This window comes from Chinchilla lanigera, unplaced genomic scaffold (genome assembly GCF_000276665.1).
Source record: "Chinchilla lanigera isolate Chin_1 unplaced genomic scaffold, ChiLan1.0 scaffold00131, whole genome shotgun sequence".
In the NCBI taxonomy this organism is placed as follows: Eukaryota; Metazoa; Chordata; class Mammalia; order Rodentia; family Chinchillidae; genus Chinchilla; species Chinchilla lanigera.
Genome location: NW_004955532.1, coordinates 713,215 through 723,635, shown reverse-complemented (window position 1 = coordinate 723,635; position 10,421 = coordinate 713,215). Strand labels below are relative to the sequence as shown.

The window sequence follows — 10,421 nt, the reverse complement described above, 5'->3', positions numbered from 1 at the left end:
AAGCCGCGCTCTGTTTTGGGAATAAACTTCTATAGAAAATGGACGTGGTCTCTTTCTGCGGCGGTGCTGTGAGGCCGGTGGCTGTGACTGACCTTTGGGAGGAATTTGAGCCCTCTGCTTTCAAGAGCGTCCAGTTATTTTTAGCCCACTTCACGGCGCCCTGGACCAGGTCCCCCTCTCTTTCACTCTGAAATCTGGCCCTCACCTTGTGACTGGCCCGAGCTTGGCCGCTGGGTGCCGGGAGGGGTGCTCAGGGGACCTGCCTCCCCGGCCAGCAGCAGCACGCAGGCTCCTCGGCGTCCCGACCCTTCGGCCCCGGCCTGGCGTCTTCTCCCCGGCCCAGTCGCGGATCAGTTCTTGGAGCTGCCGCCCTTGCAGCTCGTGCCTCGCCCACGTGTCGCACTGACCCGGGGCTGGCCAGCGCCCTTCCTCCGTGGCCCCGGGAGGGACCTTCCCGGCGAGATGCTGGGCCCTGGAGCAGGGGCGGGGCACGCTCTCCCTTTCACTTCGGGCCTAGGTAGCGAGCGTTGGAGGGGACCCTTAGGGACCGTCGCGGGTCTCTGGATGCGCCGCCGTTAGGGCTAGCGAACCACGGGGTGGGTGCAAGGGCCCGGCCTCAGGCAGGAAAGGGTTAAGCTTCCCTTCCTGGACTCGCCCCTCCTGGAGACCGTGACGTAGGCCGGTCTCGGGTGCTGGTTGGTCCGAGCCTGCACCCTGGCCCAGGGATTGGTCCGGAAGTGCGTGGCAGGTTTCCTCCGGCTCCGAGCGCTGGGCCGCCGGGCCGCTCTGAGCCGCAGCCGCCGGGCCGCGTAGGCGCCATGGGGCCTTCGGACGCGTCGGGGTGAGTGCGGGCTGTCCGGGCCCGAGTGTCCACTGCAGCGCCTTCGGCCTGCCTCGCGGCCAGCTTCCTGCGGGTAGCGGCCCGTCTGCGCAGAGGGATGGGCCGGGACTGACTGTGCTGGAGCCCCAGCCAGAGGCGTGCAGCCGGCCCCAGCCGGGCCCAGGGGCGTGCAGCCGGGTCGGGGATGTGCAGCCGGGCCCAGGGGCGTGCAGCCGGGTCGGGGATGTGCAGCCGGGCCCAGGGGCGTGCAGCCGCGCCGGGGATGTGCGGACGGAACGGGACGGGCCGTGGCGGCTGAGAAGAGCCTCCGCCCAGAGCCCGGCACCCGCCGGCCTCTCCGCTGGCCCCGTGAGGCCCCGCCCCGGAGGCTCGGCCCCGCCCCCAGGCGCGTGTCCCGCTCGGACTGGGAGGGAGTCCTTAAGACCCGAGTCTTACGGAGCAGAGAGGCTCCGATCTCTGGGGCGCCGCGGGGCCGGGAACCCGAGGGTCTTCCTCGCACCTGCTCTGCTCCCCCTCCAGCGGGGACCTCGAGGTTAGAGGCTGTTGCTAGGTGAGTGTCTGCCCCTCAGGCGGGGTCCTCTCCCCCGGCAGTTCTCCCGGATCGGGATTCCCACGACAGGAGAAAGGTTTCTTAACATGCTGGAGTCCCTGGCCCTCTGGGAGAACCGCCCCCGTGAGCTCTGTTCCCCGGGGAGTCTTCTCCTCCTCCACCCCGCAGCTCCGCGCTTCCCCTGAGTTCTCCAGAAAACAGCCCTTCCCCTTTGCCCAGTCTCCCGTTCCCAGGAGAAGTCTTTCTCCCGCTTCAGAGAGGAGCCTCTGGGCCGTGAGATTCCCCCAGGTCAGAGATTTCTCTCATCTGCACCTTTCTGGCAGGTCAGAGTTCCCTTTAGGTGAGACTGGCCCTAAAATCTGCTTTTCCCGGCTAAGATTTTTCCCTGCTTGAGGTGGGAGCTTCCCACGCCAGGAAAGACCTTCTCAGAGGTGACCTAGGTGAGAGCCGTGCCTGGGCTTCCCCAGGCTGGGCCCCAGCTTGTCTGCAACCTGCACCCGGCGCTGGAAGCCCAGGGGTGAAACTCCTTCTCTTAGAGGTGAGGGTCTCATCCACAAGCCTGAGGCTTGGAGAACCTTGCTTGAAGATCTAGACCTCTGCTTTGCTGGATCCCTTCCCTGAGTATGCTCCCGGCTGGCGAGGCGAGTCCACAGGGCAGCTGGATAAGGACTGAAGGACTGGTTCCAGGAGGGCAAGGGACCAGGAGGAGGGGGCTGGGAGGGCCAGAGGGCCTGGACCTGGGCCTGGACCTGAACCTGAACCGGTACTCAGGGCTGGGCCGCCACACCTAGGCTGGATGTATGGGTCGTGTTCATCCTGCTCTCCCTTCATGAGGGACTTTGGCCCAGAAAGAGGCCTCCACTAGCCAAAGTTCAGGTACTGTCTCTGCCTGGGCATGGAGCTCAAGGGACCCGCTGGCGTCTGGACGAGTCGTGATCTTGGGGCCTGCAAAGCTCAGATGTCTGACTCTGGTTCCAGGTGAAAGTGTAGGGAAGGTAGGACAAGAGGTCGCTCACTGTGTCTCCTTGGTCTCCCCACCCTAGGCCGAGGGACACGCAGGCACTGCTGTCCACAGCACCAACCATGGAGATTCATGTGGAACGGCCCCTGCTGAACCAGGAGCAGCTGGAGCAGCTGGGGCACTGGGGCCCTGCACCTAGGACCTATCAGTGGCGAACCTGGTTTCAGTAAGATCAAGGATAGGGATCTGGGGCTCTGGCAGGGGTGGGCACCTCCGGCACTGACGCATCCCCTTCCTCCTCCCAGGTGCTCCCGTTCTCGGGCCCATGGCCTTCTACTCAAATACCTCCCGGTCTTGGGCTGGTTACCCCACTATCGTGTGCGTGAGTGGCTCCTGGGTGACTTGTTGTCTGGCCTGAGTGTGGCTATCATGCAGCTTCCACAGGGTGAGCCTCCTTCACGGCCCTAGCCTGGAAGCCCTGTGGCCTGAGTCATGACCTCTGATCCTGGAATTATGGCCCCTGGCCCGGGGCTTGGATTTCCTCAACCTCTTGAGACCCTTTGCTCCAAGCCTGCATTCCGCCCATCCCACCCGCAGGCTTGGCCTACGCCCTCCTGGCCGGGTTGCCGCCCGTGTTTGGCCTCTACAGCTCCTTCTACCCTGTCTTCGTTTACTTCCTGTTTGGTACTTCCCGACACATCTCTGTGGGTAAGTGGGGTCGGGCCTGGCCTTCCAGGAAGATGCCCGTATCTACCGTGGAGCGCCTGTGAGGGAGGGCTGAACAGGGCAGGGGTTCATCCCTAGGCAAGACTCAGCCCTGATCGAGGACTGCAAATCCAGGGGATCTGAAGGCAGAAGAGACGGGGGGAGGCAGCTCAGGGGGCCCAGAACTTGGCCCCAGTCTACAAGTATGAGGCATGCCTCGACGCATTTCCCCTTCCACAAGGAGCCTGTGTCCCTGAGCCGTGGGTGCACGGGAGCAGGGTAGGTGGTGCACGCCTGGCTCTTCTAAGCACTGACCAGAGCTGTGAGCTCGGCTTCACGTTGGGCCCGGCTGGACCTAGCTGCCAGCACTGCCCCAGTTTGCATAGCCCTAGTCTAAGCTTTGTCCAGAAGTGGATACTTGGCCTCTCTCAAGACCAGGGCTTCAGGCAGGGCAGGGTCTTCTTCAAGTCTGCCCTGCCTTGTCCCCTGCAGGGACCTTTGCTATCATGTCTGTGATGGTGGGCAGCTTGACCGAATCCATGGTCCCGGAAGAGGACGTCCAGCAGGGCTTGAACTCCACCGTCGAGAACTCCACCAGCAGTGACCATGTGCAGCAGGCCACCCAGAATGCCCGCGTAGAGCTGGCCTTCACGCTCAGTGTCCTGGTGGGCCTCTTCCAGGTGTGGAGCAGTGAGGAGTGTGTGCCCCCCCCCCCGTTGCCTGGTGACAGATGCCTGTCGCCGGCCTCCTGCTCTTCTCTTCGCGTGTCTTCTCTGATCCCACTTGTCCTGGTCCACCCCTACCTTCCTTGACTGTCCCTGGCCACCCCACAGGTGGCACTGGGCCTGGTGCAGTTTGGCTTTGTGGTTACCTACCTGTCTGAGCCGCTGGTGCGCGGCTACACCACCGCTGCGTCTATCCAGGTCCTCGTCTCACAGCTCAAGTATGTGTTCGGCCTCCAGCTAGGCAGGAGCCGCTCAGGGCCCCTGTCCCTTGTCAAGGTGAGTGAGTGTGGCAGTGGGCCAGGGCCGTGCCCGTGACTGTGAGTGAAGGCTGTGACCCCACCTCTCCTCAGACTTTTGTGGAGGTCTGCCGGAAGCTGCCTGAGACTGTGGTTGGCACCATGGTCACTGCGATTGTGGCCGGGGTGGCACTCCTGATGGTGAAGATACTGAATGACAAGCTCCATCAGCATCTGCCTCTGCCAATACCTGGGGAGCTGCTCACGGTCCGTATGCCGGGGGTGGGGGAGGGCAGGTGAGGCTGGACCCTGACGGTGCGGGTGGCCTCCAGATTTTAGAGGGCCAGCTGCCGCGGCCACCGTGAGGTCTCGCGGATACTGAGGGGAGCACAGCAGAGAGCCCCCATTTGCCTTCTTCCCATCCTACAGCATCTTCCCCCACATGGTGTACCTCCCTGCCCTCGCAAGAACTTATACGCTGGGCGAGGTGGCCCATGCCTGTAATCCCAGCACTTGGGAGGCTGAGGCAGGAGGATCACTGCAAGTTTCAGGCCAGCCTGGGCTACAGAGTGAGTTCAAGGCCAGTCTGAACCGCATAGCAAAACCCTGTCTCAAGAAGACAAAAGTAAATAAATAATTTAAAAGAACTCCTCACTCCGTGGAAGGGTTCCCTCAGTGTCTCCCTCTTCTCCCCCAAAACGGCCTGTCTGTCTCCCTCATGAGGGCAGCAGCGCCCCCCTCCTCTGGCTGGGTCCTCTCCCCACAGCTCATTGTGGCCACCGGCATCTCCTATGGCGTGAACCTGAACAAGACATTTGGCGTGGACATCGTGGGCACCATCCCCGCAGGGTAAGCTCCGGCCTCTGCCAGACTGGGGCGGGTCAGTGAGCCAAGGCCGAGATGGTCCTTCACCCTCGCCGATGCTTCCTCCAGGCTGGTCCCCCCGAAGGCCCCCAACCCGCAGCTGTTCGCCAGGCTGGTGGGAAATGCCTTCGCCATCGCCGTGGTTGGGTTCGCCATTGCCATCTCACTGGGGAAGATCTTCGCCCTGAGACACGGCTACCGCGTGGACAGCAACCAGGTCTAGACGTGCGGGGCACGGAGGGGACATCCGCAGAGGCCCCTGCCAGTCTCGGGGGGTGGGGAGGAGCACGAGGCTGGGCGCGGGGACTGTGGCGGGAAACGGGACGTGGGGATCGCAGCCCGGTCTCGGAGGCTGTGGGAGGTGGGGGCTGACGGCTTGTCCGCCTGGACACAGTGGGACGGCAGCCGGCACCTCTGGCCAGCCTCCTCACACCCACGCGACCCCACCAGGAGCTGGTGGCCCTCGGCCTCAGTAACTTCATCGGGGGCTTATTCCAGTGCTTCCCTGTGAGCTGCTCCATGTCCCGGAGCCTGGTACAGGAGACCACCGGGGGCAACACACAGGTGGGCCGTGGGCACGGGCGGGGGTGTGCTCACATCTGCGTGCACCTGCTCTGCCAGTGCTGCCACTCTCTTCGCCCCGCCCCTCAGGTTGCCGGAGCCGTCTCTTCCCTCTTCATCCTCATCATCATCCTCAAACTTGGCGAACTCTTCCAAGACCTGCCCAAGGTGAGCCCAGCCGTCTGCACCAGGCTTCAGGGCCTTGGCCAGGCGAGGGGCTCTGGTCAGCCTAGCTAGTCTTGGTGAGGTGAGGGAAGGGAGACAAGGCCAGGCCCTGGTTTTCAAGGTTGGAATCCCGAGTGAAATCTGGAGTCCGGGGTCAGGGTTAGAACCTCTCGGAGTCAGGTCCAAGTTGTTCGGCCTGGAGTGGCTAGTCTGGCGCATGCCTGGGTGGCCGAGCTTGGCAGAATCTGGGCACCGCTCAGCAGCCCTGATGACATTCTTCCTACCCCAGGCAGTGCTGGCAGCGATCATCCTCGTGAACCTGAAGGGCATGCTGAAGCAGTTCGCTGACATATGGTCCCTCTGGAAGGCAAACAGACTTGACTTAGTGAGAGGCCTGGGAGCCCAGGGCGGACGGGTGGCCTTTGGCCTGATGGCCCCTCTAGACCCTTCAACCGCCGGTGCTCTGTCCCCAGCTTATCTGGCTGGTGACCTTTGTGGCCACCATCCTGTTGGACCTGGACCTTGGCCTGGCGGTAGCGATAGGCTTCTCCCTGCTGCTCGTGGTGGTCCGAACGCAGCTGTGAGTCAGACCTTTCACTTCTCCCCTCTCCAGCCGGTGTGGGCGTAGGGGCCGTGCTGCCCCCGGCTGTCCCCGCGTCTGGGAGCAGGGCCTTAGTGTGCCTTCCTGGCTCCCGCTGTTTGCCCCCTCCACAGGCCCCGCTACTCCATCCTGGGGCAGGTGCCAGACACGGACATTTACAGAGATGTGGCAGAGTACTCAGAGGTGTGCGGCGGGGGCGGAAGGGAGGCTGTGGGTGGGCTGTCCCGGGCAGAGCAGGCCTTGTCAGCCCCTCCCCTGTAGCAAGGGCCCTGGAGACTGCGAGCCCTTTGGCTTTGGTCCTTAGGATTTCAAGGTAGGAGGAGCTGGTGAGGCGCAGAGAGAGAGAGAGGAGAAAGGGCTGGGGAACGGGCTTAGCCTTGGAGCCAGCAGCCCTGGGTCGGGAGTACGGGGTGCAGGGCCTGGGGGCGTAAGATGTAGGGGAGGCTGGTTCTTGATCTGGTCCCCACTTGGTTCACTTCCTTCAGAGCCTTGTGCCAAAGGCATAAACAAAGGGTGGAGCAGAGTTCTGGAATAGACTAAGCCCCGCTGGCACCGTCTTGACGGCTGAGGGCGTGATGGTTAGGCAGAGTGAGAGGTGGCCCAAGGGGTCCGAGGCATGAGGGAGGACACACGGGGAGCGTCCCGGCCGGATGAGAGGGCACCGTGTCTCCGCAGAGTCCTGGGCTGCATCCTGAGCGGTGGGGTTGGGATGGCAACTTTGAGGGGTCTTGTTGCCTATAGAAACAGACTGCAGGATAGATTGGCGACCCCGACAGGAGGGCAAAACCCACCTGGCCAGTGGCAAAGAGGAGGAGAGGTGGGAAGGGGGAGGGCTGGACAGTGTCCAAACAGGACAGGCAGGCAGAGCGGCCGAGGCTCTGGGCCTGAGCTCCAGGGAGAGGGTGGGGCTGGTAGGCATGGGTGCTCTCGGGAGGACAGGCAGAAGGAGAGCCAGCAGAGGACGGGGTGAAGGCGGGGCGGCTCAGCTCGTGACCCCCAGCCCTGCCCGTCCTCAGGCCAAGGAGGTGCCCGGCGTGAAGGTCTTCCGCTCCTCAGCCACCTTGTACTTTGCCAACGCCGAGCTCTACAGTGACGCGCTGAAGCAGAGGGTGAGGCCAGGGTCTCCCGCGGGGTGCTCGGGGCCGGGCTCCCCAGGGCACCCAGGCCCCTCCGCTGATGTTTGCCTCTAGTGCGGGGTAGATGTCGAACATCTCCTGGCCCAGAAGAAGAAGCGGCTGAGGAGGCAGGAGCGGAGGCTGAAGCGACAGCAGAAGGAACAGCAGAAGCAACAGCAGAAGCAACAGCGGAAAGCCAAACAGGCAAGCTCCTGTCGGCTGCCGGTTGCTGGCCCGGCCCTGCAGCTGCCCGCTGCGCTCTGGCCTGCTGTTGACCCCAGCTGACCTTTGCCCTGGCCCCTTCCTCTTGCTCTGCTGTTCCCAGTCCCCTGCCCTGCTGCTTCCCAGCAGCCTCTCTCCCAGCTTCCAGGCTCCTGACTTCTCCTCGGCTTCCGCTTTCCCGGTCCTGCAGGGCCTGGCCTGGCCCCGCCCCAGGTGGTGTCTTGCTCTTCCTGTCTCCTGTTCCGGTGACGGCATGAACCGTCACTGTCCCCTCCGTGTGCCGCCTTCAGCTCGGCTGCCCTGGGCCCACAGCGTTGGTCCTGGCCCGCCTCCCTGCGCAGTCGGGTGCAGCTGGGAGAGCTCTTTCCTCGCCCCTCCTCCCATCTAGGCCGCCTCTCCCAACGGCACCTCCATCTCTGTCGCTGTGGACGCCAGCCTTGGAGACCTTAAGGGCAGGGATGTGGAGGACTCCAGGGCCAAGGTGAGGCTGGGGTGGGAGAGGAGGGCGGGCGGCACACACGTCCCAGAGGACAGCCGCGGGCTCAGGGGCGCTGAGAGGACGGCAGGAGCGGGGGTGGTGGCTCTGGTACTGTGAGAGACCTGTAGTGGTACCGGGCTCTGCTGTGGCCCTCTTGTCTGTGATCTCAGGCTCTGATGAAGACCGAGAATTTGTAGACGCCACGGACCCCACAGTCTGTGCTCATTGGGTGTAGGGGTCGGAGGGGGTGCTAAGCTCGGTTGGAGATGGGCAGGACGCCTGTGGCCGAGTCCGTACACACGGACCCTGGGTCTCTTCGCCCCTCCCGGGCCCCACCCACTCTACCCTCTGGATGGGCATATTCCCTTCTCCCGCCTCCACCAAGCCTGGGCCCAGGAAGTGGCGGCCGTGTGTGCATGTCCCTGTACGTTTCCTCGAGTCCTGCACTCCTCCCTCCGGTCTGCACACCCCGTGGCTCCCCCACATCCGCGCGTCCCTGGCTTCTGCAGCCCCACTGTGGGTGCCCCGCACCCGCTGCCCTCTCGACGCCGCGGAACCCTCCGAGCTGTGTGCACCCCCGCGGCCGCCCTCCAGCGTGTCCTCCTCCTCCGTAGGTGAGCCCAGCGAATGCGCAGGAGGACGTGGCAGCAGGGGGGCAGGAAGAGGCCAGGGCCCCGGAGGCCTCCACGCTGAAGGCCCTGGGCCTGCCTCGGCCGGACTTCCACAGCCTCGTCCTGGACCTGGGCGCGCTCTCCTTTGTGGACACGGTGTGCATCAAAAGCCTGAAGAATGTAAGGGCTGCGGGCAGGCGCCGCTCAGGCTGCACTCCGACCCTGTCCCTGGCTGAGCGTCCTGGGTCTTCCGACCCCCTGAGCCCCCAGGTCCCCCTTACAGCGCCCCCCAGCCTGCCCGGTTGCCCTCTGAGCCCAGCCCCTTTCTGTTGCAGATTTTCCGTGACTTCCGCGAGATCGAGGTGGAGGTGTACATCGCAGCCTGCCACAGTGCGTGGGCGGGCGCTCGCCCGGCCCGGGAAGAGGGCGGGATTCTCTGGGCCGGGGATTTGCGGGGCAGCGCAAGGAGGGGGAAGCCGGAGGTCAGAGGTGTCCGGGGGGCAGGAGGGGCCGGTGTCCCGCTGAAGCCCCAGGGGTGACGGTGTTGTGCATTCCGGGTGGCTGGGGTTGGTGCCCCTCGTGGGCCCGAGAGTCAGGGGAGATCTCCTGGCCTGCAGGCCCCGTGGTCACCCAGCTCGAGGCTGGGCACTTCTTCGACGCGTCCATCACTAAGCAGCATGTCTTCGTCTCTGTCCATGACGCTGTGACCTTTGCCCTCCAGCACTCACGGTCTGGCCCCAGCAGCCCCGTTCTGGTAAGGTGACTTCTGCCCCGCACTGTTCCTTGTCCGTCTGCTGCCTGTCCCTGCGCCGACCCCCAGCGGGAAGCTCATTCCATCCACTGTGGCTGTCCCCTGCGACGGCGCTGGTCTCCCCGCCCCAGCCCCAGCCGCCCCCCTGCCCTTTGCCTAAGGCTGCTGCTGGGGGAGGGGCCCGGGAGGGGCGGGGTGGGACGTGTCCTTTGGAAGCTGACGAAAGGCTCTGCTCCTCTGCCCACTCAGGCCACCAAACTCTGACTGCTGCCAGCGGCCGACGCTGCCCACCTCTGGAGGCGGCAGTGGAGCCCGCTCGAGGAGCCCCTACTCTGGCCACCTCTGGGAGCCGCCCAGGAGTCCCCTCCACGCGCACACACGAAACTCAGGGACGGAGGTCCTGGGACTCCAAGTGCAGTGCGGTCGGCCGGGGCAGGGTGCTGCAGTCAGGCTGGCCTTGGCTGGGTGCAGGGAGGAGCCAGTGTGTGTTTCCGGCTCAGGAATAAAGTCGTGTCTCCTCGTCCAGGCTCTGCTGTGGCTGGTCGGGGCCTGGCTGGTGTCTCATGACCCACAGCTCTGGCTTATGACCCTCCTCGTGCCTCAGGAAGGAGGCTGGGGGCAGAAGCTGGGGGAGGTTTGGACAGAGCAGGGCCAGGCAGAGTGGGCAGAGCAGGGGAGCTGGAGGCGTCCCCAGCGCAGGTTTCTCGCCAGCCACACACACACACTCAGATCCTGGCTGGAAGACGGTTGCAATTCGAGCGGCTTCTCAGGAATCTCCTCTTCTCAGGGATTCCCAGGAGGTGGCATGGCAGGGTGGGCGCCTGGGCAGTCCCTGGGCGTGCAGAGTGGACGCCTAGCACCCGATTGAAGAACACCTGCTTACTGGTGCCACTGATTTGCTTTCACAATAAGAGCGCCAGGCCTGATGGTGCACGCCTGTAATCACAGCGCTCAGGAGGCAGAGGCAGAAGGGCTGCGTTGTGTTTGAGGCCAGCCTGGACTACAGGGTGAGTGTGAGGCCAGCCTGGACTACAG

At 64.4% G+C, this 10,421-nt stretch overlaps 1 protein-coding gene across 7 annotated transcripts; it reads left to right on the top strand.

The window, feature by feature from the left end:
- The first annotated feature begins 445 nt into the window (after window positions 1–445).
- Window positions 446–9,911, top strand: Slc26a6 (solute carrier family 26 (anion exchanger), member 6). 7 transcript variants are annotated; one of them, XM_005410164.2, is made up of 21 exons: window positions 446–517; window positions 2,435–2,578; window positions 2,658–2,797; window positions 2,950–3,060; window positions 3,550–3,737; window positions 3,891–4,058; window positions 4,133–4,285; window positions 4,785–4,867; window positions 4,952–5,099; window positions 5,333–5,446; window positions 5,534–5,611; window positions 5,898–5,993; window positions 6,082–6,188; window positions 6,323–6,392; window positions 7,226–7,318; window positions 7,400–7,528; window positions 7,935–8,027; window positions 8,639–8,815; window positions 8,971–9,025; window positions 9,253–9,389; window positions 9,636–9,911. In XM_005410164.2, the coding sequence occupies exons 2-21, from the start codon at window positions 2,475–2,477 to the stop codon at window positions 9,648–9,650; spliced, it is 2,259 nt and encodes a 752-aa protein (XP_005410221.1). In that variant the 5' UTR covers window positions 446–517; window positions 2,435–2,474; the 3' UTR covers window positions 9,651–9,911. The 7 variants fall into 7 exon arrangements, with proteins under 7 accessions (XP_005410221.1, XP_013363088.1, XP_013363087.1 ...); XM_013507634.1 differs by lacking the exon at window positions 446–517 and adding an exon at window positions 527–841 and having other exon boundaries at window positions 5,381–5,446; XM_013507633.1 differs by lacking the exon at window positions 446–517 and adding an exon at window positions 527–841 and having other exon boundaries at window positions 8,639–8,791.
- Window positions 9,912–10,421: the final 510 nt, after the last annotated feature.

Excerpts from the sequence above, each read along its gene's own strand:
- Slc26a6 (XM_005410162.2), top strand. The coding sequence starts at position 819 with ATGGGGCCTTCGGACGCGTCGGG. Across the intron at positions 2,798-2,949 it reads TATCATGCAGCTTCCACAGG|GCTTGGCCTACGCCCTCCTG; the intron begins GTGAGCCTCCTT and ends TCCCACCCGCAG. Across the intron at positions 6,189-6,322 it reads GTGGTGGTCCGAACGCAGCT|GCCCCGCTACTCCATCCTGG; the intron begins GTGAGTCAGACC and ends CCCCCTCCACAG.